Raw genomic sequence first — 27,900 nt, 5'->3', positions numbered from 1 at the left:
ATTACCTAAAGAGAAAAATCTTCCAAACACATATGGCAATGAAATAAAAGAAAGCTCCTTTTGGAATTAATCTTGTAAATACTGCACAAACTTCCTTTGAAGAACCATTGCAAAAACACAGAATCACGGACAGCTGTGCACGCTTACTGGTTTAAAAGTAACTTCAGCAGAAAATTCCTTACTCCTGAAATGAAACCCTGCTGGAAATTTAGATTTTTAACGCATAAAACAAAACAAAAAAACATTGTCGTCCATTTGCAGTAATAGCATCTTTAAAACTGTATCAGTGCACAACTTCGGTCAAAACTATTTTGGGGGTACGTGACAATATATTCTTCAGTAAATTTCATAAGATATCAAAACATTTGAGGATTTTGAATAACATTATGAAAGCTTGCATTTAATACATCATACTCATTAACAGGGCATTCCTGCATTTATCAACAAGATTCCAAAGCTGGTTTTTACACTCATTCTCCAAATCCTGTACAATGTGCCAAAGACCAACCTCAGCTCACGTGGAAATATCAAGCCAACCTCCCTGGCCTAGCTTTCAGGCAGGATGAGATCGAGGTAAGATAGGATATTGCACCCTACTTACATTGAGATATTACATTTGATTTCTTGCCTAATATCTCCTAACATAATCCATACAACTGTACTTAATGTGACTGGAACTTTGCGCTTACTTTTCAACCCAAAGATGGTAAAACAGCATTCTCATATTCCTCCTGGACAGCAATTTAATTCTGTAAGAAGTATGCCACCTACTGATGCACTAGCACTATTTACTATGCTGTTCGTTCTTCAAGTGCCTTCACATAACCACTGACCAAGACCAATCTTAGCTACGTTAGCTGAAAAGTAATAATGAATTTACAAGGAATGACAGATCTCTTGAAGCCAGTGAAATGTTTTATTTTAAGCCACTGCTAAAACGAGAACAAATTTAGTGCAACCTGGAATTCATAATCTGAAAACTGAATATAGTTATTAAAATGGCAAAACTCATCACCATTATACAGTACAAGACCTTCATATTCATTGAGTACAGTTACATAAACATTTATAGTTATTCAAACTGCTTTTGGTATACAATTGCATCACTAACTGGGCTGTGAATTACCTTAACACTGCACAAATAAGCAGCAGTTCCAGCAAATTATAATAAATTTTAGTATTAAATACTATTCAGACATTACAACAGAACAAAGGCCCTCTAAAACTACAACCCCAGCTATACAACAGGAATGTACAAAGATGGTATAAAATAAAGTGTCTACAGTGGCTGGGCTCTGTACTTGCCTCTTCAGAGCTCAAGTAAAGCAAATGCTTGACAGTAGTGGCTCTTGCTGAAAAGCCGGAATTCTTGCACTAAAATCATTCCTTAATCTTTGCAAATCACCTGTGTAAAACTAATTTTTTTGCGCTGGTGACAGTGTTTAGTACTTACTGTGTTCCCATCTCCAACAATATGTGGCTCTTTATAGAAAAGGTCCCAGACAAGTAGTATTTGAAAATGTTTAAAATCTGGTACCGTTCTGGGGAGACCTAATTAGTCTCGGAATGTGGGTTGCTGGGTTTGTGTGTTTTTTTTTTTTAAATTTTATTATTTTTTAAAAAGTTTACACAATCTTTTTTAACTCAAGAACGAACATACTATGCAAACTATATTCAAGTATGTGGTATTGACTCCTTTTTCACATCCTCATTTTGAGACAGTAGATCTTTAAGCTTAGCATGTGGATTTGTCTTGTTTTCTATATTTAGGCTTTATGCATACTTTTGTATCATTTATGTACTCCATTCTGAATGTTTAAATTTATGTTAAATATGGCCACTTCTATATGCTAATTTATAGAGGGATGATTTTCAAAGTGCTTTTTCTATAGTATCCTATAAAACATCAAAAGTTCTATTTTTCAGAACACCAAATGTATTTAATGAAGTGTTTAAGAGAGAGTGCCTTATGGAACAGTAACACCATTGTATGTTTTCTTTAAAATTAAATTACTATGTCAGGTTTCCCATACAAAAAAATGCAAGAGGAAACAAACTATACTTCATTATGCGTTTATAAAGTACATTTGTCTGGTTTAAATGGACCAAAACGTGGTCCTCTATGTTTTTACAGTTTTCATTTACACTTCTCTATTTGTGGTCAGGAGTTTTAAATAAACTTAGTAATAGCATTAAGACTCACTTTAGCAAAGAACAGCTGTGTCACTAATATGACAGACAGCACCAGTTAGACACAATCAGAGTAAGGTTTCCCCAACGGTTATTAAAATGATTCAATTATAATAATTTAGCAAGGCTGTTTTAATGCTTTTTCCAATTTCAGTAGCCAAGAAAAGAAGTCAATGCATCCAGAATACAAGTTTAAAACAATTTGTGTAGAAAATTGTGGGGGTTTTTTTGAAAGTAAAATATGAAGTATTTTGTAACTTCTCATGTGATTTGGAAGCTGTTACTTTCCTTGCAGGCTGATAAATCAACTTCTTCACTAACACCAATCAATAGAGTTATGCAATGTATTTGATCCAGTTTGAAAAGATGACTCAATTTACAACTATTTTTAGTGCAACTATTGTCTAATTAACTTCTGGAATAGTTTTAAGTTTTCAAATTTGCACAATCTTCTCCTACCTTTTCACCAGAAAAGGCAATTAAAAAGAAAAAACTTCACCAACTTTATAAAATCCAACATACTCAATAAACCAATTAAAAGATGGCTGTTCCTGTTTTTTGTTTGTTTAAGTCCACCTGGACAGCTTCGTACATTTACAATGTCTTCAATACAATTCTCAGCTTGGCTTTTTGAACAAGTACAGAAACACTGTACTAGCCCTATTGTATCCTCACGTCATGAAATTTCACTTCAATTGGAATACCAAAACCCAGAGCAAAAGTTAGTCCAGAGGAACTCTTTTTTTTTGTATTTGATCTTCTTGACATTTCGAATTTCAAGTCAAATTGATGCAAGTACATTAAAAGGGAAGATGTTACAGCCAGAGAATGGCTCCAAATTTTTGTCTACAACAAAGCTGAAAGTCAACATTGTCAAAGGCTACACCTGGAAAAAAAAAAAAAAGGAAAATTTGGGGGAGGGGGAAGAAACAAAGAAATAAATGTGCACAACCGTTCAAGTGTATTTGTCATTAGTCCCATCCTCCACATATAAAAATTAAAACATCTTTCCCCTCTGTGCTCTAGAGAAAACAGACTCCTGTCACTTAACATCAATTACCTATAACAAGGAAAAAGAGCACAATTTTGTGTTGGTTTTTTTTTTTTTTTTGGTCTTTGTCATATGACATATATAGATCTTTCAATTAGTGAAATGATACATGAAGTGAGGTAATAAACTATACGAATAACATGGAATTTTAAGTTAGCAGTAAAAATTTATGTTGCAAGTTCATATAGGTGAGATCTAATACATATACAGATACATACACATACCTATGCGTGTGCGCGCGCACATGTGTGAACACACATTTGCTTAATATAAATCTTTAACTCAGTTTGAAAGGTAAACTCTGAGATCCAAGACAGGGTCCCTTTTGAAATCCAGATGACAAACGAAGACTAAAACAAACCAGGTCTCTATAAAAAGACCTTCAATGACTAGCAGAATACCTTCCTGACACACAAAAACATTGCAAGAAAAGTGCTCTTGAGACTACCAGTTTGACACCTTAGAGTAATTTAGCAGGGCAGGAGGAATCAGTTGTCCACACTGCACTAAAATTCATGAACAGATTTAGAGACTTCATTTTTTTTCATTTAGGATCCAACCCTGAAACTCAGACAACATACCAACAGTGTATTTCCCTGTGACAAAGCCATTAAGGTTCTGTTGCTCATCCAAAACAAGCAAAACTCCATGATTCTCTTGCAAGTGATTTGAATTTTGAGGTGGCAGCCTTGTAATTACTAGCATGTGTCTTTTTCTAAACAAAGGATGTATAAACAAACAAAACCCAAAAAGCACTTTCAAACCACAGGATAAAGATCCAGATTTTCCTTCAGATAGGAATGCAAGTCAGCAGCACTAGTAAGAAGCATGATTAGATTTGCTAAAACGACTTGATTAACAGTGCCTTGAAAAAAATCAGCAAAGGTAGTTAAGAAAAATGAAAAATCATTTTTCAACAAATTTCTCCTTTATGTTTTAATTAGCTTTCCTTGCTAACATTTAAGTGCTCAAAATGTAACAAGTCTCTTCATTACTGACAAGAAAACTCATATATGGAAGGTAAGAGATAAAGAATTAGACTGGTCAAATAGATGACCAAAATTCTCAGAGGAAAAAGATTCTATGTGCCACTTTTAACATATCTGTGTGTGAGGCTGTCCTGGTTTTGGCTTGGATAGAGTTAATTTTCTTCACGGAGTTTCACAGGGTGCTATGTTTTGGATTTGTGATGAAAACAATGTTGATAACACACTGATGTTTTTGTTGTTGCAGAGCAGTGCTTACACAGAGCCTAGAACTTTTCAGCCCCTCATGCTGCCCTGCCAGTGAGCAGGCTGGGGGTGCACAAGGAGCTGGGAGAGGACACAGCCAGGACAGCTGACCCCAGCTGGCCAGAGGGATATTCCATGCTCTATAGATGACATAACACTCAGGAATAAAGCTGAGGGAAAGGCAGCAAGGGGGGGATTTGGAGTCATGGCGTTTGTCCTCCCAAGCAACTATTACACACGATGGAACCCTGCTTTGTTGGAAACAGCTGAACACCTGCCTGCTGATGAGTAGTACTGAATGAATTCCTTATTTTGCTTTGTTTGCGAGTGCAACGTTTCTTTACTTTTTAAGCTGTCTTTATTTCAGCCCACAAGTTCTCACACTTTCACCTTTCCAATTCTCCCCACCATCCCGCTGAGGGGGAAGTGAGCAAGCAGCTGTGGGGTGCTTATCTGCCTACTGGGGCTAAACCACAACAGAGACCAACAAACAAATTCTTCAGACTCAAAATTAATGTCTGTTGAAGTATTCACATACAAGAAGCTTCAGGAAGAAATTTAACAATTCAAACTTGATTGGCACAATTCGGGAAACTTTGCCGAAGTTTTTATGAAATTATGCTCAGCTGCCCACTCCGCCCTTCCACCACAAGTTATCAGTTCTCTGGTCAACAAAAGGGAACATGTATTTGCACCTCAATTTCAGAGCACACTCTCACATCTTTATATGCAGTTAAACCTGATAAAGGCAGCTATGAAGCCAGACTGTACTAAAGGTCTGCTTGGACAAGTCGCAATTTTCCTCCTGGTAATTCTGCCCTTGGGCACTAAACACCTGGCCAAGACTGGTAATTTTTACCGTTGTCTGCAGTAGGATTTTTTGGAACAGATTTTTCTAAAATATAGTCCTACTGCAAATACAGCACACGCAAATGGGAAAGAGAGCTATCCTGGTACAGCAGGAATCCTGAATATCATGCCTGAGACTGTCTCCTCTGAACTAGTCATGGACAAGGTATTTTTTCATAACTATTTCAATGGTCTGAACACAGCAGTAAATACAAGTTATGCGTGGGTGGACAATGTCGATTATGGACTGAATAAACATACCATGTGCACAGTATCACAAAGCACAGCACAGCTATTTTGACTTTCACCTCAGTCTTTTAAATGCTGACAATTACTTGAACATTCATTCATTAATTGGATTTTACATTACATATCTGTGTTCTTCCTATCTCCTTTTCAAAGAGGAATGAAGCGAAGAGCGTTGCATCTTTGTACTTCTTCAGGCATTTTCCAGTAGCCACCCAGCCAAAGATTTATTTAGAGCTTGCTCTCCATCAGACGCCTTCTCTATCATTTCACAGTACTTCAACACTGCTTGCAAGAGATCTCCCACTTTCCAATCCCTTTCTCGCAGTCTTCTGGAAAGCTAAAGGGGGACAGGGAACAAAATATTTTGACCAGCACATCCTGATTAGCAGTTACAAGTTATTCTTGAAACATCAGCTCATAAGAGATCAGTTGTAGCAAGTTAATCATTATTCCCACATCTATAAAAACAAAAACTTCCTCAAGGATCAAGCACTTTACTTTTGGGCAGTTTTCACTAAAATTTCTTCTGGAGGGAGTGACATTTTCAAATGATGTGGTGCCACAGGTATGAGGGCTGTGGTTCATCAAGACTGCAGAAAACAGGAAATTCTGAACACAAGATTAAGACATTTGCCACCCCTCCCATGCCAATAACGCACATATAAAAAGACAAAACTCAGTCTTAATAAAAGGATGTGGATTTTCCTTTCACAACATATAGTGTGGTTTGGGTGGTACAGATGCTACCCTCAACGGAAACAGCGTCTTCAGAGCTGGGAAATTATAGCATCTTAGGGAAGAGGAAAAGGTGAGGGTTATGTTAAACTACCACTTGGGAACAGAGATCAGCGGAGCTGAAAACATTTTTTTCACCCAGGAATCCAAGCAAGAAACTTCCTTTACTGATGTGTCAAGATTAGCTATGTATGGAAGAAAGCCAATACTAAGACACAGTGAATTTGTCAGTTTGCCTAGAAGCAAAAAAAATCTTTTAGTTTAAAATATATACATTCTTGGTAGCTTTCAGCATAACCATCAATGCTGCGTTTAATAAAGACAATTTAGACATTCACCTTACTTATTCTTTGGAACGGTAGGATTTTATTGCTTTTTACAGTCCTTACTATGATATTCTATAAATTACGTTTTCAAAAGTCATAAACAGTAGTCAGTGATATAGCTTCCACAGCTACCAAATGAAATATTCATAGTGTTGTTTTTTTCTTTTCTCCAAGACCTGTCAGACTGAAATATGTAAATTCTAGGAAAGAAGTGAAGAAGACAACTTCTCCCTGCTTCTTCACCTAGGTGATATTCCGACCGCAACAAGGCAGGTGATGGAATTGGCAGGAATAGTGTGGACACTGAACATTTTAGTCTGTATTTTTAGTTATACATGCTTTCAGGACTGGCTTGCATACAAAACAGTTAGCTTCCTGAGCAAGCATTAATTTGAATGAGCAAAAAAGACTCCTCTAATCTTGAATATATCCTGAAAACAAACTTTTTTTCAGTTAAAAAACGCATTCTACATATAAATTCTGTATAAAAAGAGACTGAACTCTGACGTTATTTCTGTGAATTATTTGTAAAAATTAAAATACAGCACAGGAAACAAGAGTTTAATAGTCTACAATGGGCAATTTTATAAATGGTTTATAGAAGGATAGTAATTTTTCTTATGCCAGAGAGGCTTGGCTAAAGTCCAAAGACCTCCTTAAGCAAATACAGCGTAAAGTTTCTGCCTAAAGAAAAAGATATCGTCATGGTAAGATGAGAGCTGACACCTGGCTTCGCTTATCTTTCTGTTTTAATTGAAATCAAAGTTTAATCCCACTATTTCTTTTTGACTGATGTTTCCTACTGTCACACAAATGAAACAACTGAGTTTACTCAAAACGGACACCAGAAATCCTACAACAGCTAGATACACTCTGATTAAAAATTATGTGTTTTTGAGGCACTTGCATATCCATGCTGTTGAGGCTTCCTAAAAGGAAAAAAGAGACCTATGTACTCTAATTTACCAGCTTCTTGTGCTAGCTCCTGACCAATGTATTTTGTTTCACACAGGTAATTAACTTTTCTGCCTTATTGAGCATAATATGAACCCTTAAGAGTTCATATCCAGTTTCAGCTAGTAATACCTTGCCTGATATATACTAGTAGTACTTTTATCTTCTACACAGCCATATCACAGCAGTGGCTCATTATCCTGCTCTAATCAAACGTATGGCTTTCTTCCCTTCCAGAATCCCTCAACTGTTTATGGTGAAAATTATTTTCAATGTGATCTAAAAAGTCCAGGTTCATTCCTTATACAACTGAGGTACCTTACCAAAACAGCTATGAGATGATCAAAAAACCCCATAGCTGGGAAAGAGATTGTATGTAGAGGTCAGTTTAGTTTTCTGCTGGGCTGCAGTGCCCTCTGGAGGTGGCTGTCTAGCTTTACTAGTGACAGAACTGAGAATGACTACCAATTTAAGAACCTCAATTTGGGTCAAAGATCACCAGAATCAGCCTGGGGCTAACTATAAGACTTCTTATATTGTATTGCTAAATATCTCATTTTTATTATTATAACCCTGAAAGAACAGAGGGACCTTTCTAAAGGACCTTCTTATTAAAGTTACAAGCGTCCTTTCAGAAAGTTTTCATTATTTGAATTTATAAGCTGACAAATCTTTTAAATACGCTTTAATTTCAAAAACTGATCAAGTGATGTTGTATGCATCCTACTCTTTCCTATAACAGACTATTCAGAGACAGTGCTCTGAGAATTCTGTACTTTCCCTCAAACCCTATGAAACAGTGAAAGATGCTGAGCCTGACTGACAATAACAGGCAGTGTTCTGGGGTTTGGCAATTCAGCCCAGACATAAACAAGTCTGTAGACCGACAGCATTACACATTACAACTGGGAAATGGGACAGAATAAAAGCCAGGTAATCTTTCTCTGCCCCAAAAAGGAAAATCAGTATTTCAGTTCATTTTAACATAACTGCAGTTGGAGAACTAAAAATTAATATGTAAAACCAAGTGAATCAATTATTAAAAAGACAAACATTTTCAGGATTGCACTATTGCCTGCCTGAAGATCCTATGTTTTTATTTTTTAAGGGTTAATTCAGTATCATTTTATTACTTGTGTCAGGTAACAGAATATTACTACTTTTTTATTATTTTTTTTTAAAGGAGTATACACACAGCAGACACATATTTTCCAGAGCGCTCTTTTCAGTATATTCTCTTATGAGGGTAGCTAGAATGGTTTCCAAATACACAGCAAGCTACTTGTAGCATCTTTCCTAAGTGTTTTTAGAGGTTAGTTCAAATAGTGACTTGGCAGATTACAAAGTTACAATGCTAAGAGCTTGCAGAAGAATCAGAAATAGTTCTAAGCCAAACACACCAACCTCCAGAAAAGGAGCATAGGGGATGTACTTCACCTTGCCCAAAAATATCTCCCAGATTTCTGGGTTATTTTAAATAAGAATACAAAAGTTGGGCAGATTAGAACCTCATGAAGATCAGCAAGAAGAAGTGCAGAGCCCTGCAGCTGGGGAGGAGCAACCCAGGCACCAGGACAGGCTGGGAGCCACCCAGCTGGGAAGCAGCTCTGCAGCAAAGGACCTGGGTGGGGGTCCCTGGTGGACACCAAGCTCAGCGTGAGCCAGCAATGAGCCCTTCCTACAAAGAAGGCTGATGGCATCGTGGGGTGAGGTAGGCTAACTATTGCCAGCAGGTCGAGAGAGGTGAACATTGCCCTCTATCCACCGCTGGTGAGGGCCCCCCTGCAAGTTCCAGCCCACCCCCTATGATACAGACATGGACGTTCTGTAAGAAGTTCAACAGCCACCAAGATGAATAAAGGGATGGAATATCTCTTCTGTGAGGAGAGGCTGAGGGAGTTGGGACCATTCAGCCTGGAGAAGACAGGACTGGGGGTGGATCTATAAATCCCTGAAGGGAGGGTGCAAAGGGGCCACCTCCAGGCTCTTTTCAGTGGTGCCCAGTGGCAGGACAAGAGGCAACAAGCACAAAACTGGCAGACAGCAGGTTCCCTCTGAACATCAGGAAGCACTTCTGTGCTGTGCAGGTGACAGAGCACTTGCACAGGTTGCCCAGAGAGGTTGCAGAGCCTCCCTCCTTGGAGATCTTCAAAAGCCACCTGGATGTGGTCCTGTGTACCCTGCTCTGGGTGTCCCTGCTTGAGCAGAGAAGTTGGACCAGAAGGCCTCCAGAAGTCCCTGACAACCTCAGCCCTGATGTGGTTCTGTGCCTTAGCACTCCCAGGATCACATGCATATACCACACAGTTACATACACAAAAAAGAAAGCCAGCATTATTTTCTGGACTTTCTAAAGCTAGAAAGGGAGAAGCCAGTCTTAGGAAAATTCAGCTCAGGTGTGATCTGGAATGACCTTTAGATACCTTTCACACTCTTAACACAAGTCTACAGTAACTAAGCACCATTGGTGCAAGCATTCACCTAAGGTTGGGAGCCTTTAGTATTCTGTAACATTGACCTCTACTTCCCTTCACACCCCATTTCTCCTGAAATACTGACCTGAGTTTTGGAAAGCACCAAGTTGAAGACTCAATAGCAAGTTTCTGAGCTCAGAATGAGCTTTTGTTTCCTTAGATACTGATACATGTTTGTTTGTTTTTGTCAAGGTATTCATTATTAAATACATACTAATGGCATCATGTTAACTTTTCCACACAGTACCAGGTCACAAAATAAAAACAGTTGGTAAGTTTTCGTTCCTATCAACCTCATGCAGGTATTGTCTCTAATGCTGTTTAGTTAGCCTTTCAGTAGCTGGGCAAAGTTGAATTAATTCCTTGGTAGAAGATTAAAGAAATAGGTAATACGTAGCAAATGCTGGATTATCATGCACAGTTTGGTTTGTTATCACATGAAGGAATAAATTTTATGATTCATAGGAATACAGTTTCTATCATGCTTATGATGGAAATATTCTCAGGTCAGTAGGTATGCCAAAATTTTGGCCTTTTCCTAAGAAATGCAAATTCCTGAAGCTTCTCTAATTCTTTTACCTTCAGCTTTCTCCTTGGTCACATAAAATTCAATCTCTAAAACCAAAACAAAGGCACCTAAAATGAAACAGTCTTACTGAGCCTTCTTAATAGCTTTGATTGCACCTGCTTCCAGAATAAAAACATACATAGTACTTAATTAGAATCTAAATTTCATTCTGGTAAGAAAATGTGCATTTGCTGGCATAAAACCTGAGACAGCACATCAGAACATAACATTACAAATCTATTTACATAAGCAAATTCTCAGAAGTGAGAAGTTTCAAATTAGAAGTTTCAATTTATAGTCATTTAAACGCTACGTTTAAAAAAGTGCTTGAAAAAGTACATTTTTGACTGAACAAAAATGCTCTAATTGTACCTTCCTCAGAGTAAGCCAAGGAAAACAACTTGTGAAACAAGATAACTCAGCTTTGATTAATGCTGTTTTATTTACGGTACATGCACAGACTAAACAGCCTGTTCCACTTTGACCTATCAGGATTTAGATAACGATTTTCCTCACCAGCAAATACCTTGTTATTTTTGATTGGAAAAGCTCAATGGCTGATGTAGCAAATAAAAACGAAGCAAATCCTGCTTTCACCGCCTCTCACCTCTCCCCCAGTGTCCACCAAACCAAAGTACTTACAAGGACAAATTCTCCTGTAGCAGTGTCATGAAAGTGAAGATCGGACACGTCTGTTTCAGAAGCTGCCAGCCACTGGAGTGCTGCTCTGAGCTGGGGGTCCACTAGATTTGGTTCCAGATCAATATTTACTATGGCTAAAGTCTTTTTTACTTGCTCCAAACCTAACATTAAAAATAAAGTCATTAAATCTACAGGTTCAAAGTGTTTCAAAAAGTCTCTGAAGTTCATTGATTAGACTATTGTCTGAAATACATTAATACAGACAGACAGTATGAAGGGCAAAATTTTACAACTGAATACAAACATATGAGCATTAAAAGGAATCCAAGCTTTAATGCATGTTCCAAATGACAAGGAATTGAATTTAATACAGCCTTTCAAACTGAACAATAGTAGTCTCACATCCTTCAGTTATTTCAGTTTTCCAGCTGCTGTTTTTGCTCTGCCTTCATCTAATAAATTTTCTAGTTTGCATTTCACAACTCCTTCCTGTATAAAGCTAATCAGATTGCCTGAGTTTTTCCAAACTATAGTGCTGTTCTAACTGTTCCAAGTTCACACAGCTGAAGTACATACGGTATTCACTTCTAACCAGGGAAGATAAGCAAAGTAACTGTCAACATAACTGTGTTTTTGGTGAACAACAAAGCATTTGTCTAGGAGTCCCAAAATCTAATACATTTATAGGAGAAAGAAACACAAAAAAAATTAGCGATACTTACTCCATGGGAAGCACTGCAGTAACATATCACTAGGAAATTTTGATATGTTTCTTAGTTTTATAAAATAAATGTACATTTGAGAATGACAAGACTTTGTGTCAAATCATTTGAGAAACAAGATACAGTCAGCTCTGACAAAGCCAGACCTTCTAGGTATTGACATGATTAGATATCAAGCCCTATTTTACTCAAGCAATTTGATCATTTGAGATGCTTTTTTTTTTAATTAGTCAGGAACAAAAAAAAAAAAAACAATAGTATACTGACAGCCTAGATGAAACCTACAGAACAGAAAATATTAATTGTAATTAATTTTTGAGGATAGAGACACTCAATGATTCAGTTAAATTTCCTTAATACCTCACAGGAAGATCTAATTTACAGAAAAGAAGTCAAGAAACATGGTTTAAATCAGTACAGTCTTCCAGAAGCTTAAAATACACATATAATCACACACCTTTCTGCTTATGTCATAATCATTTGAAGACGTGCAATGTGACTCAACAACCTCTGTAAACAGGTGGCAGAGGTTTCTTGAAACTATTTCATCCTCAGACTATACCAAAAACAATGAAAACCTCTGTAATAATTTACTTTAACATCAGCCTCATATTGAGAAACCAAAACACAGAAGGCACTGTGTATTCACTTGAGTTAACAACCTTTTGCACTTCACTCAGACTGGAACCAGTGCAAAGTTCTCTAAGAACAAAGAAGCTGTAACAGGAGTCCGGACAGACCCTATTTTGTATTTCACTAACAAAAAGATTCAATACATTTGCTAGAACACCTATTTTTTTGCATTGTTTCTCATAAACATTTTTCGAAGCTTAATATGGTCAGTTTGAACAACTTTTTCAATGTCTCAAACAGTCGTGCAGATGCATTGCCATCACTCCTTATCGTATTTCACAAAGAAGATATGCTGTGCATATAAATTTACACTTTCAAGAAACCAATCAATGTTCACTACCATACATTAAATACGTGTTATCTGAAAATGAGACTAGCATTTCTCAAAGGCTGAATTAACAAGTGCGTTAACAAGTGTTTGCAGAGTATTAGTCTATGAATATATTCCAACGCTTGACTGACATGTGATACAATCAATATGGATAATAGGGTTGTAATTTTGTTTTAAAGATTACAAAAGCAAAGAATAAACAAAAATAACTGATGTCAAGTGCACAGGCCAAGAACAGCAGTGTATGCTGGAATTGACATTACCTTCTACAGCATCCTTGGTGTCTTCATCCTTATCGTCTGTTCCATCACTGTATTTTTAAAATATAACAAAAATATTAATATATGCACAATAAATATAGTCAATCTGAAGATTGTAATGAAGGTTAAACAGTAAAGGACAGGAAGATCATAGAAGAATTAAGAAATGACGATGAAAAGAAGCTTTGCTTCTCACACCATTTCATGTTGGAAATAGATTTGTCATCAAGTTCATGAGATTTGCTCTTAGGGGAAAAGAGGAAAGGAGAAACATGAGAAGAGACCTTTTAAAATAAGATGAAAACTTGTTGATTTTAATTAAGTAGGACAGTTTAGTTTTGCTTCATATGCAAAAAAGTTGAGCCATCTTATATCACAGGTATGAACAGCTATAGGTTATTCAAAGCTGCTGCATGGTAAGTGTTCTACAAAAATCATTCACCAAGCAATTTTGAAAGTTTCCACAAGGTAAAGGAAAAACAGAAATCCTGTAGGAAGCAAGCTCTAGTTTGCATGAAAAAGTAAATCTAAAAATTTGTAAAACCGCAAGCAAAAACATGCATAAATGGGACCTTTCATTTTGCAAGCAGAACACATTCATCAGTTTTGCACAGCCACATTTAACCATTCAGTATGGATTAATTAATGAAAAAAATCATATAGTGATTAAGTGAGAGGAGAGTGAATAATGTATAAGCATTAAAAAATGTGCCAGATTCTTATTTTCCAAAAATGATGATTACATGCATTAATTATGAGGAACCCATCTGGTTTATGTTTCTCAACTCAACCAACCTGTCTGATGTTGGAAAGGATAAATTCTCCTCATACATATCTCCTTCTAAACCAAGACTGCTCCAGCTACTGCTGTTACCATTACTGCCAGGAGAAGAAGAGAACACAGCTGAACTAGAAAAGAATAGCTCAGACTAGAACCTTTGCTTTCCTCAGAGCTGTTTTGACAAGACATTTAACACAAGAGCACTGAAACTTCCTAAACAGGTTTGCTGGAACTTCAGAGCAGCAATTTGCATACCAATGCAAAACTGGTAAGTTTCTGTACACAAGTGAAAGTATTAATTTTGTACTCATTAACTTTCCAGATCAGTGCTAACAGTAATTCTGTCCTCAGGCCTAAGCACACTGTTTGTCATTTACACAAGCTCAAAAAATTCAGTGCTATTACTCATAGGAATATGGATTACAAATATAATATTTGTTTAAAGGCTAGCTAAAAGTTCCTGATATTATATATTGTGAAGAAAACTGCACAAATTAAATCCTTCTGTCTCATTCCAAAAGCCCAGCAGTGATCTCCAACAGCTGGATGAGAAGGAATTCTTAGAATAAATCAAAAAAAGTTTTTTAAAAAAATGAATTCTGAATACTGGTCTTTAAATTTTTATTTTTGTTTTACAAATCAATAAAACTAAGACTGAAAAGATTACTTCACTCCCAGTAAACAAGCATACTGCGTTTATTCCATGACTACATTCAAGTCAATGCAAAGAACTGAAAAAATTTACTGTGTCTTTACACTGGTGTATTTTAGGTGCTACAGTTAACAATTTGCTAGCCCTGTGCTCATGTACAAGATTGTGTTACTCATAGGATTAAATCTTCTGCTTCCCAATTTCATACCTCCCCCTAAGCATGTCTGGACGTCTTCCAAAGATAGGATTGAGACAACCAGCATGTTGCAAAAAGTATGAATTATCTACTGTAGATGATATGACCAGCCACATTGCAATTCCAGGGAACTGCTGCAAGAAGATGCTTTCTTCAGCTCAATTTTGTGTACCTGCTAAAACTTTCTTCCCACTCATCCCACTCACAGCAAATTATCAAATTTAAAACAAGAAATGGTGGAAAGGAACATTTCAAGAGCCAGATACTAATTTCTTTCACGAAGCCGTCAGTGACAGCATCACCTATCAGTGTTTTTGCTTCCCCGTGTGCCTGCTTAGATACTCATTTCCACATAGTAACAGCAGGTTAGCAAGCTTGCAATATGAACACACCCTAACTGAGGGGAAAAAATAAAGAAAATTGAAGAGCAGAAGCTTCCAAATAAACCAAATTGGTCCTAGAACTGCAAGCCAACCTATTAAAATGCACAATTAAAAAAAAAAAAAGCACTAAAGGCAGTTACCAAGACTCTGCAATTACCGGTTTGATTTGCATGGAAAATGCAAATCTGGTCTTAAGAACATTTTTCAAGCTACTGTATTAAGAGTACCACAGTAATAATTAATATTGATTTTGTTTCTTAATTACATATATAGAAAAGAGATTTAACACAATCCATTGGTATCAATGCTTTGCACTCAGGCTCGCTCTTTGAAGGTTTTAGCTGCTTAGCAGAAGTGGAAATAAAAGCTGTCCCAGTTCTCAGACTAAAGGAAAAAGTATTTTCAACCTAACAGAATGACCTCACGCACAGTACTATTCTGATTAGATACATTAATCTATTTTACAGAGGTCAAACTTGGCCTGAAATTACATTATATTTAACCAGGAGATTATGATCATATGGTTATGTATAGCAACATACAAAGGTTGCGGTGTTTTATTGTTGGTTTTTTTTTGTAATGTGACCTTTAGTTCAGCATCTTACAACAAAATAAGTCTTGAAGATAAAGATCTGCAATGACAGAACAAGCAATAAACAGAAAAAGGCATTATAATGCTTCTATAATGCTTCATGCTGCTCTTCAAAATGAACCAGCAAAAGAAGTATCACAAAGAAAAGCTTTCAGTTATATATACAGATAAATATTCACACACACCCTATATACGGGATCATATATACTCAGTTTCATCTGCTTCAAGATTCTGTATTACGCGCAGACAGCCAAAGGCTAGAGACGTCTGCTCTGAAGTATAACCTCATCTGGATGCACTGATTCATCCACTGGAAAGGCCTGTGCCTATACCTGTATGTTAACTAAACAATAGTCTTGAGCTTTTTCCTATCTCTAACCTTAAGCTGCCAACATTAGACATGCAAAGCAGATGATACAAACTTTCCTTCTTGCTTCCATTCAAATAAAGCTTCTTTTCCAAGCTGTCTTCCTCCCTTGCTTACAGTTAGCTTAATCCTCTGTGAGGTGCAGAAGCACAATTTTTATACTGACCTGAGACCCAGAGAGCACGGACCTTGCCAACAGAGCTCCTACAAAAAATGTCTTTTTCCACCCCTCCGAGAGAAGTAAAGCAAAGCAAGTTAAATTGAACCGGACTGCTGCAGATTGTACTGGGTTGTTTTCTGAGAAGTCTGAGCATGTCTTCCACAAATTTCTAACTACCATTAATGGAATTTGTAAGTTTATTATGAAGGTAATTTAGAAAATGTTAGCTAAAGGAGTCTCAAGCACCAGTATCCCTTGAATACTGCAAATGGCCTTGAAAATATTGAGGGAAAAGGCAGGTCCTCTGCACAAATAAAACTTGATTCCTGTTCACTATGCTACTCAATTGTAATATACTGGCACTACAAACAAATCAGTCTAAAGCTACCTAGTACCTCAAGGATGGCACAAGATCGAGGACAGCTTCTTAGATACAAGAAAACAACTTGCATTAAGAAATGTTCCCTTTGCCAAGAGAGCAAAACTAACTGAAGTAATTTAAATATTTCGAATTGACATGGGTTACATATAATCAGCGCAATATTTTAAAATAGATGGCCCTGACCACACACACACAAAAAACACACTTTCAACTATTGTAACTGCATGATGGATGGCAATGTTATTTTCCTGTTTAATAAAACAGTTAAAAAAAAGTGTAAAAGCAGTAAATCTTCATAACTGCCTGTAGCGGGTTTACATGGCAAGGTTTTGGTAGCAGGGGGCCATAGGGGTTGCTTCTGTGAGAAGAATCCAGAAGCTGCCCCATGTTTGGTAAGGGCCCCACTGCTGACCAGAGCTGAGCCAATAAGTGATGTTGTTTGCGCCTCTGTGAGAGCATATTTAAGATGGGGGAAAAAAACACGCTGCGCCACACAGCAGCTGGGAGAGTGAGAGGAGTGAGGAACAGCCTTGCAGGCACCAAGGTCAGTGAAGAAGGAGGGGGAGAGGTGCTCCAGGCGCCGGAGCAGAAGTCCCCTGCGGCCTGTGGTGAGGACCATGGTGAAGCAGGCTGTCCCCCTGCAGCCCATGGAGTACCACGGCGGAGCAGGGTTCCACGCTGCAGCTCGTGGAGGAGACCACAGTGGAGCAGGTGGACCTGCACTGATGGAGGCTGCAGGCTCCATCATGGAGGCTGGAAGACCCTTGCTGGAGCAGATTCCGGGCAGGACCTGTAGCCTGTGGACAGGAGCCCACGCAGGAGCAGGTGACCTGGCAGGAGCTGCTGCCCGTGGGAGATCCAGGCTGGAGCAGTTTGCTCCTGAGGGATGGACCCCGTGGTACGGAGCCATATCTGGAGCAGTTCTTGAAGAGCTGCTGCCTGTGGGCAGCTCATGCCGGATCAGTTCACCAAGGACTGCATCCCATGGGAGGGACCCCACAGCACAGGGGACAAGAGTGACCGAGAAGGAGCGGCGAAGAAGAAGCGCTATAGACTGACCGTAACCCCCATTCCCCCGTTCCCCTGCGCTGCCTGGGGGGAGGAGGTGGAAGAGGGTGGAAGGGGGGAAGGTGCTTTTGGTTTCTTTCCTTTGTTTCTCGCTTCTCTAGCTTGTTAGTAAGATTTACTGCCTATTACTATCTCCCTATGCTGAGTCTGTTTTGCCTGTCACGATAATTACTGTGCGATCTCCTCATCCTTATCTCAACCCTTGAGCCCTTTTCATCGTATTTTCTCCCCGTTCCCCTCTGAGGAGGGGGAGCGAGACAGCGGTTGTGGTGGAGCTCGGCCGCCCACCCGAGTAAAACCACCACACTGCCACACAATTCCTTATTTCCTGAGAAGATTATCAAGATACTACTGTTCCACAAATGGTATTATTAGTGAAGCTTGGTTTGTTACAGAAGGTCTCCCCCTCCATGTTTTTTTGCTCAGGGCAATAACCCCAGATCCTCTCATTTCCACCTACTAAAACCTACTCTCACAAACACATGCATGCTGTTAACAATCCACGGCACATTTTCAAAAACTAGTGGGTCAATTTGTGCATGCCAGTTTCTTCTGCCAACAACTTGCTATCCAAATTATGTCCCCCCACTTCCTCAAGTTAAATGCCAGAATAGGTCATTCTTCTCCTAATGAACAGATATTCTTTAAAGTTGTAGAAATTAAATTCTTTTAAAGATGTTTTGGGAATGATAATAAAAACACGATGGGTACTAAAGGTCCAGAGTATTTTTTTGCACTTTCTTTCCCCCACCGTTATTTAACCGATATCTACTCTGTTTCTAACTGCCAATACACTAGATCTTTTTTTCCTTACGGTCTGAATTCTATGACGTAAGTCAAATTTTTACTCATTCAACAGATAATGCATTATTAAAATAACTTTAAGGCAATGTATTCTTTCATAAAAGTATTTAGTTGTATGAGTGATAAGTTTTAGTATTGGTTTGATTACAATATTTGGTTAAGCAAAACAAAAATACTACAAACATTTGAGTAGTTTCACTTTGGTAACAAATATTCTTCTTTGTTTTCTTTTTCTTTTTTTTTTTTTTTAAAGAAAAAACCCTCTCCCATTTCTGCTGTTCTTCAAGAGAACACCTGGACATTCTATGTAAATGATATATACCTCATGCAAAACTGAACTTACTCATTCCTCATACCTTGCCTACGCAAAAGCTAGGGCCACAACTCACTATAGTTTCCTCTGGGAACAGATGTTGCAGATTTTTCAAGTTCTTGTTTTAATTTAGCTGGCTACCAACGAGCCACGGAAGTGCAGAAGAAGCTCTTGTGGAAAAAGTTACTATCCCAAGCAGGTAAGTTCCAGTACTATGCACCTATAAGTTCCTAGTTAGTAACACATCAATGCACAAGCAACATCAGTTACAACAGCTTAAGAAGTCAACCCCTAAAAATAGCTATTTAAAATCCTCATGCAAACTAAGAGCACATTTCTTCTTTTCAAGAATAGATGAATTTACATAAAGCACATTAATTTTTAATTTCAGACCACAATAAACAACACTACTTTCAAGTTATACTTTATACATGGTGACAGTTTTTAAAATACCTGCATCTTTTGCTAATACTTAAGCTACACACAGTGTTATTTGATGCAACACCCTGACACAAGTGAAAATACATATTCTACATATTTTACACTCCATATAGTATTAACAGTCACGAACAAGAAGAAAAAACATTTGGTAAGAAAGCACAGATTCAAACGTATTAGAGTCATTTTTAACATAAAAGCCGTTACTGAAGACAAAATAAGATCTTTTCCTTCATCCCCCTGGAGAAAACCACTTGATACCATGTTACGTGATGCCTAGATAAATGTTTAACTGTGCAAATATATTTATAGTTACCTGTCACTGAGATGAAGAAAACTGCTGCTCTCATCAAGATGTTCATCTTCAAAACTTAGATTGGACCAACTGCCAGTGCTATCATCACCGATACTAAGGCTCATCTGCTGGCTAACAATAGACTCAACAGAGTGAAATCCTTCTCTTCCAGGAGAGCTAAACAAAAATTTAAGACAAAAACATCACTACATTTCATGCCAATCCGTGTTAATTCATTTACAGAAATTTAACACTATTTCAAAGATACTAAATTCCAAGGAGAATGAAAATAAAAGGGTGTAATAGTATCCATTAATTTGTACCCTGTTCTCAAAGTAAGAAATGAAGCAATTAAATGAATCTGAAACTTCAACAGGCTTAGATCAGGGATTGCTATTTGTAACTCCTTTACTAGAAGGCAGAGGGAATGGCACACATAATTATCTCATTCTGAAGATTATTTGCTATAAAGCACTTTATAGTTTTACCATTTAGGCATTTTACAGACTGTAGATCAAGGTATGCTTTTCAAGCAGAAGAATTAACATTTTTTGGAATTGCTCACCAAAGGACTGTTCAACTCTTACCCCTCCTTGCTTTCATTGCTACAAGCAAGGTGGTCTGCTACTGTGGGCAAAATGCTTAAGAACACAATGATATTTAACGGCTTAGAATTTTTATTTCTGAAAAAGGGTCTTTCCACAGATAAAGATTTGTCTTCCTGTTTCAAGCATGTGCAGCAACACAACTTTTTCCTCCCTCAGGAACTAAATTTACATTTTTAATCCAAAAAAGACAATCAAACAGGTATGTTCAATAAAGGTAGCCATTATAAGATCCTTCAAATGACCCAGTTTGATAACTTTAGAGAAGTTTGAACTCCTTACAATGAAGTTATAACATGAAAACATACAGTTGTGAGCTAATCTTCATGTGTAAACCGTGGTTATAGAGATGTAGATGAAGTGGTAGAAAGCTCAAGAAAAATGACCATCCTACTACCGCCACAGTCAGCAGTCACTGTAACATCCACAACTTACAAAGCCAGCCCTAATCACATCACTGTCAATGCTTCGCTCCAGTAAACATGAATTTTTGCATGCAAAGATATAGCTCAGAACAGTTTGACTGTTTGAATCGCAGCCCATCTGGGCAACGCGAAAGGTGACAGTTCAAGAAACATCAATGGGTGATGCTGTAAGAAGCATTTGTAAATTTTGTCATGTTAAAACCTTAACATCTCCTCCTTGTCACAGATATAACAACAAGCAATATTTATTCAAACCCTGCACTTTAGATGCTCTTGTCATATTCTAACTAAAAGTTTCAAGTAATATTTTTAAGAAGTGATTCAAAACCCAAGTGCCATCTCTGATACTGTGGGTATTAGAAAAAACATATTACTACTGTTACACACTGATTAAGGTTCCAAACTCCTCATATGCAGCACCACGCTATACAGTTTATTAGCATTTCTCAACTACTGGAATTTCTAATTGAATACTTTCACTAAAAGATCATAAAAACTAAAACAGAGTTTGTTTTCTGCAAAAGCTCTGTCCATCACTACTCCCAAAGAACAAAAACTTCCATTGCTGTTTACAGGCAGAAGCTTAGCATGAGTTTCATATCAAACCTTGAAAAAAAATGAATTCAGATCCACTGCAATCTTTAGCCATTGAACGTATAAAGGTCTATTTTATTATTCATCATGATGTCCCTCTAGAAACTGAAAGAAAAATCCTTTGCCACTATGAGGAATTCTGCACCCCCTATCCCCTACAAAGTAGGAAAATAAGTGTTACGATAAACTGGAATAACCAACAAGGTAAAAATTGTTCCTGGACCCAAAAGGTAGATTTCCAGTCATTCTGATCCCTGCAGTTTAAGAAAGAGTTGCTGTTTGCCCTAAAATTAGCAAAGGCTAATTTACCATTTCCACACTAAGCATACAAAAATCAGAAAATCAGTTTCTCGTCTACTTTATTACTGTTTTATAAGTGTCTTAAGATTTTTTTTTCTTCCAATAATAAGGATACTATTTTAAGTCATAAGCAAAGTAAACAACCCTTTGTACTTTAAAGCAATGTCCAGTCTGGACAGTACCAAAAGTTGGTTCTACTGATAATCCAAAATAAATTACATTTATTTTTCAGTACAGAAAATGAAATACAGGTAGGGAACAAATTTGGATTCAGTCATGGCTCATACAGCAACAAAACCTGTAAGGTCTACTATTCTCTAATGTAGGTAAAAAATAACAGCATTTCAAGTTGAAATATTAAGTTCCAATGATTAGTTAGCTACTGGAACATATGCAAGCTGATATACATAGAAACCTTGGTTTAAAGCTCCCACAGGTGGAAAAAGACTTTTCTACCTATGAATCATTTATATATCACCGTAAGAATAAAAAGAAAGTACTCTGAACATAAAATTTGTACTTAGGAATTTTTTCTTCTAGAAATACATTATGTCTGTATTAACAATCCTCTTTTTTCTGGTACAGAATGCATCAAGAAAAAATTATTATTACCTTATGTTAACTGCCTGACCAATATTAGTCATAGCTGAGGTCATTATTTCAGTAGTAAGGCTTTCAGCAAAACTGACTCCATCTTGTCCAAAACCACTGTCAGCTGTCACGCTTGTGTAACTCAGCTCTCCCTCTGCTTTCTCAGCAGCCGCAGGAGCCACCTTGTCAGGAAACACTGTCTTCTGTTCTACATCAACGTGAATTTTGGGAATATCAAGATGAAAGACTCTTGGTTTTTGGCAGACACCACCCAATCTAGGTTGAAGAAAATGCCTCACTGGAATGGAGGAACTCTGCGCAGGTAAGTGATGAGATGCACTTTCGGTACAGTACTGATGTTCCTTCATACTGCAGCACCTACAGACAGTTCCAGAAAAAGGAGACAGTTTGTCCGTATAGGAAAGCCTATCTCCATTCTTTCTGTTTTCAGCCACCTGGAGAACAGCAGATTCTAAACTCATTTCTAGAGTATCATCTGCTACCTTCCTAGCATATTGTTCTATAGCTTGAATTATGCCTTCACGGTAGCCATTTTCATTTAAACTGCCCGTACTATGATACAGTTTACGACTGGGGGAGAAAGGAAGAAGTGTCCTAGAAACTCTTGTTTTAATGAGATCTCCTGTGACTTCCTCAAGTTCAGTCTTTTCATATAGACAGGAATCTGTCAGAGATTTTGGTAAACATGCTCCTGAAATTTTCAATTTCTTCCTGACATCACTAGTTATGTTGCAAGCAAGGGATTCTGAAAAGTGTAACAATTCCGCGCAATCTGTTCTCTGTGTGCTGATACTCCTTTCGTAAGTTTCTTCTTCACAGTGATGAATGCTGCTTTTCACTTGCTGTGCTGCATCTTTATTCACTGTTTTGATCAGCTCCAGTTTACCATTTACCTGTACATTTTGCCCAGGAAACGTCGTTCTGTTGCATCTCAATTTCGTTTTACGAGCGGCTTGCCGTAGGCCTGACTTGATGGACCTGTAAGCAAGTCTGCTAGCATACTGATCCATCAACAGCTCAGGGTTACCACCTTCTCTTTTCAAAATACGAATAATATGATCTGCATATTCATCCGTCACACTTTCACAGCTTGGGTACTTGGAAGTCAAACCCATCGTGCCTGAACCTTGTGGTAAAGAAAGTACAGAGGAATCTCTCTCACCAAGACACTGGTCCCTCACCGGACCACACCACTCCTTTGAACTAGAATCTTTATCATCTTTTCTCACATAAAGACAATCCACTTGACAGTTAACCCGCTTCAACCTCAGCAGTTTACAATGCCTTGATTTCACCATTTTCTTGGCTTCGCTGATTACTTTTCCTGCCATATCACCTGCATAATTCCATAAAGAGCTGCATGTTTCTTCTGGGGTGTTCACAAACGCAGGATATCCACATGGTTTGTTTTGCGTACTTAACTGAACCTGTCTATCAGCTTCTTTTTCATTTGTTTTATCATCTAAATGGGAAGCAGCCATTTCAGTTGCTACTGAAATTATCTGACTAGCTAAGTTATCAGCATACTGAATAGTTTTTTCTGAATGTTCCTCATTCTCAATGACCTTTTCAGAATGATCTTCATCTTCACTACTTTCTACTTCTTCAGAAAGTGACCGCATGAGTTTCAGCATAAATTCCTCCTTTTCCAAAGAGCTGTGTTCCGTTTCAGACAAACCTGCAACAGATGGATTGTATGGTGTAGAAGGTGGCGTCGCAGGTGCAAATTCCTTTGCTAATTCTCCCTTGAGTTTCTTTGATAGTTTTCTCAGGTTTCTTTCTGAACTAGCTTGACACGGTACTAAAGGAGTTGGTGGGGGCGTGTCAGGCATTACACTGGTATTTCCATCTTTGATACTTGACTTATCAGCCATCTGCAAAGCATCTTCACTGCCAAACATCACTGAAGAAAAGCTGTTTGCACGTGGAAAGCAATCAGCTTGCCTGTAAGTCAAAGGTCCTGATGGTGGTTTTTGAATATCGTGATTTTTTGAGGGCTTGTTTAAGAGTGTCATTGAGCAGCTTCCTGCATCAGTAAAGTCCTCTAGAACATGCCTAGCAAAAGTCACAGTGGAACAAGGCGGTGGCGATTTTGAAAACCTGTGTCCTTTTTGTTCCTGCCAACAATCTTTAGATTCTGAAACGCACTGAACAGAATTAGCTGGAGTAAGAAGAAATTTAGAGGGATTATTCGAAGGCATCTGTTGTTGTCCAACAACTATAGAAACATTACTTGGTTTCTCAGCATCTTGCTTCTTTATCACACATTGTTCTTTTCTACTGGTATCTGCATAAGTCTGTGAGCCCACATTACATGCAGAATTCTCACCAGTGTTGCATAACACAGTTTTACTTTCATCCACAGATTGTTTTATGATATATTTGGCCAAGTGATCTGCAAACATATTATTGGGGACATCTTCACCAGTACATTGCACATGTGGTTTTTTATCTATTTTTCTTGACAAAAACTCTGTGTACTCTTCTACTGCTTTTGTTACCCGAGATGAGGTTATGGCTTCATAAGCCTCATTTACTATCATATCTACCATAGTTCCAGAGAAACTATTAATGCTTTTTGACCCACTCGTTAATTCTGAATTACTGCTTATTCCAGACATGTTAGTCACTTGTTTGGTATTGTTTTGGTTATGTAGGAGCAATGGATTATTTTCAGTACTTTGATTCTGATCTGAAGTTAGGTATATATTTCTGAAAGAAGAGACTTCCTCCTCTCTCTTTCTGCTTGTGAAAAATGGATGAGAGCAGTCTTTGTATACTTTCATGTTGTTATCAGAATTCAGAGCAGTGCATACTTTTGCTTTATAAGCATCAGAGGAAAACTGATGTTGACAAAGAGCTCTTCCAGCTAAGGGCACAGGTACTGAACTTACAACACCGGAGGTACAAAACAGTGCTTGTTGTACTGTATATTCTTTCTTGGAATCTTGGATTGGATTCAGTGCTACCCTGTCATTAAAATCAGGCAAATACATAGAAGTCCGTGTTGACTCTAACATACTTTCTGCACTCACATATTTAATGTTGTCCATGGAAACACTGATGGCTGCTTGTGTCGTGAAGGTCACATCAACCTGGGATAGCTCAATAAAAGCCTCCTGAATGACAGATTCAGACAGATCTCTGGCATAGGATCTTACTACTTTGTCTTCATAATCAAATGAAGAAGGCTGTGCAACTGTAGGTGTCGAGGGGTATGAAAACTGGCATACTTCCATGATTCCTTCAAACACAAGTTCTTCGGCAAGGTCTGCGGCAAACCGTGCAACGGTATTGGTAAATATTTGCTTCTTCACATGCCGCAGTTCTTTCAAAGCACCAGTTATAGCTTCGCTCACCAAAAAGTTTGCTAGCCCATTAATGGCACGCTCCTTCAGGGAGATTGCTCTACGTCTTCCAATCTCATAGAAAGCCATTTGAAAGACCGAAGAAGTCAACCTAGCAGCCAAGTGACAAAGTGCATTGGTGCATGAAGAAACGCCTTTTTGCAGGTCCTTAAAAGCACTGCCAAAACTTTTTTCAACTAATTCAGCTGCAAATTTTTGAATGCTATCTCGAATTATTGATGATTTATGCTTAGATTTTGCTTGTTTGTCTGGCTCTTTGCTAGTTTTAATTTTGAGATCTGTAGCTTGACCTTCTTCTTTCATAGCAATCCTGTTGCATTTGGAATCATTTCCTGCACATATTTGTTCTGATGAAGAGTCAGAATGAAAAACAGAACCCAGTATTTCAAATGAAACACTATCAGCATATTCTGAATAAGTATTATAAAGTGCATCAGGGTGGTTTTGACCTGTCTCATCTCCGCCAAGATTCATACGACATAAGCATTCAGAAGAACCACAGCTCCCTAGCGGACTGAAAGCCGATGACCTAATAGGGCTGAACAAGCCTCCGTTCTCTTCCCCTGATGTTTTAACTGGGCGAGGGGAATCTGGGACATCAAAAACGCTGCTGTACGGTGATTCTGGTTTGCGAGGAGTTGGTTTCTTTACATTGGCTGGGAGAGTAGGACGATCAAACTTGAATTTCTGAGGATTCATTGTAATGCTTGTAGAACACAGTTTTTCATGGGCAGTCCTCCTTTTCTGGGGGGGATTCCCTAGGATAGGATCCCTAATAGCTTTACCAGACTTTTCCAGGGTTTGTTCTAATTCATCAAACTGATCAAAACTATCAAAAAATTCACTAACTTCTGAGTCTGAATCCTCTATACCATCTTTCACTACTGGAATTTTTGGCAGCTGGAGCTTTGCCTTCAAGCTCTTCTGATATCCTTCTTCATCTAAGAAGATAATGGGGCTTGGGCTGGAGCAATCTGACTCAGAGGATTCAGCTGGAGAAGAGGAAAACAATGTTTTACATAACAAATTAACACCTTGATCAGAAGGATTATATGGCTTATAGAAACTCCTTTGTATCCAGGGGTCAGAAATTGAGGTTGTAACTGAATTTTTTACTGAAGACAGTTCCTTAAGTCCCAAAATATCAATCAAAGCAGAAGATCTTGCAGATGACTTCCGACGTACAGAACCCACAGAGATCTTTGAGTCAACAGCTTCTAAACATCGAGCAGGGATGGTCTGTGAAGCAGCATCTCGATGGTTTCGAGAAGTAAAGCTGCATGTACCTGAAAAGGAAAAAACAACAGCTTCAAAAACAAGAATTTATACAGAAAAGCAGAACACTTTGGACAGATTTTGATAGCAATGGCTGGACTTACTATTGTTACAATACACTAACTCATCTTTCATAATTAAAGCAATATTTTTTTCCAAATCTTATTATACTAACAACTGAAATTCGTGCATTTCTTTTTTTAGAACAAGGTAGAACAAGATGCTATTTTATCTGCATATCAGATATGGAGGCTAGAATTTTTGGTTTATGATTTGATAAACTGTTGTGAAAAGAACAGTCTCAAAAATTCAACTTACAGTTGCATTACACCCCTTTACAAAATGCAAAGGTAAAAAAAACATCATGTATTTACATGTATTTTCTCATAACATCCCGACAGCCTAAATTTCAATTAACAATTCCTACAAGTCAACAGCATGCAAGAACTTACCAACACTTTGCATCTTTGAAGGCTCATCTTCATCTAACTGCTCAAAAGCAGTGACAAAATCATCTTCAATTGAAGAGACTGACTGATTAGTATCATCATCTTCTGTACAGGATGTCTCTGGTCGATGTTTTTGCAATGACTTTTTTTCAACTGCGTATCTTACACCTGTGGTATACTTGCTCAGCAAGGTAAATACATAATCTGCTTTGATTCTTGGGAATGAAGGAGACAGTCGCATCACACAAAGCACTTCAGGAAGCTGATTCTTGAAAAAGAGCAACAAGAAAACCAATATAACAATCTTTGAATAATTTCAACTGTAGGAATAACAATGGATTCCCTCAACACATTTTATGAACAGTAAACAATTTACAAGTATTTTAAAGGTAAAAAAATAAATGTGTGAAGTGATATTTAAAATCATTTAGCATTTTAATGACCTCTATATTCTGAATAAGTCGTTGCAATAAGACAAAAGAGGTTGTGTGATACAACCCTGATAATACGCAGTCATGAATCTATTTGAAGAACACACGTGTTAAAAAATCCATAAAGACAGAATTTCAAAGCGTGTGTGTGCTTAACATTATTTCAGTTTATACATTATTTGTTTCAATATATA

The 27,900-nt window shown here is 37.7% G+C and overlaps 1 protein-coding gene across 5 annotated transcripts in view; it reads right to left on the bottom strand.

Annotated features, from left to right (window-relative positions):
* Nucleotides 1-895: 895 nt before the first annotated feature.
* The window catches only part of AKAP11 (A-kinase anchoring protein 11), a 51,963-nt gene continuing 24,958 nt past the window's right edge, over nucleotides 896-27,900 (bottom strand). For 2 of the 5 annotated variants that reach the window (XM_083819475.1, XM_083819476.1), the window contains exons 6-12: nucleotides 27,279-27,543; nucleotides 22,184-26,837; nucleotides 19,669-19,824; nucleotides 14,012-14,125; nucleotides 13,220-13,266; nucleotides 11,271-11,431; nucleotides 896-5,908 (exon numbers count right to left, since the gene is read on the bottom strand). In XM_083819475.1, the coding sequence (XP_083675601.1) occupies nucleotides 5,762-5,908; nucleotides 11,271-11,431; nucleotides 13,220-13,266; nucleotides 14,012-14,125; nucleotides 19,669-19,824; nucleotides 22,184-26,837; nucleotides 27,279-27,543 (5,544 nt within the window). In that variant the 3' untranslated portion in view covers nucleotides 896-5,761. The remainder of the gene's footprint in view (nucleotides 5,909-11,270; nucleotides 11,432-13,219; nucleotides 13,267-14,011; nucleotides 14,126-19,668; nucleotides 19,825-22,183; nucleotides 26,838-27,278; nucleotides 27,544-27,900) is intronic. The other 3 variants (XM_083819477.1, XM_083819478.1, XM_083819479.1) reach the window with 2 other exon arrangements.

The sequence above is a fragment of the Anser anser genome (assembly GCF_964211835.1).
Source record: "Anser anser genome assembly, chromosome: 1".
In the NCBI taxonomy this organism is placed as follows: Eukaryota; Metazoa; Chordata; class Aves; order Anseriformes; family Anatidae; genus Anser; species Anser anser.
This window is presented reverse-complemented; position numbering and strand designations above follow the sequence as displayed.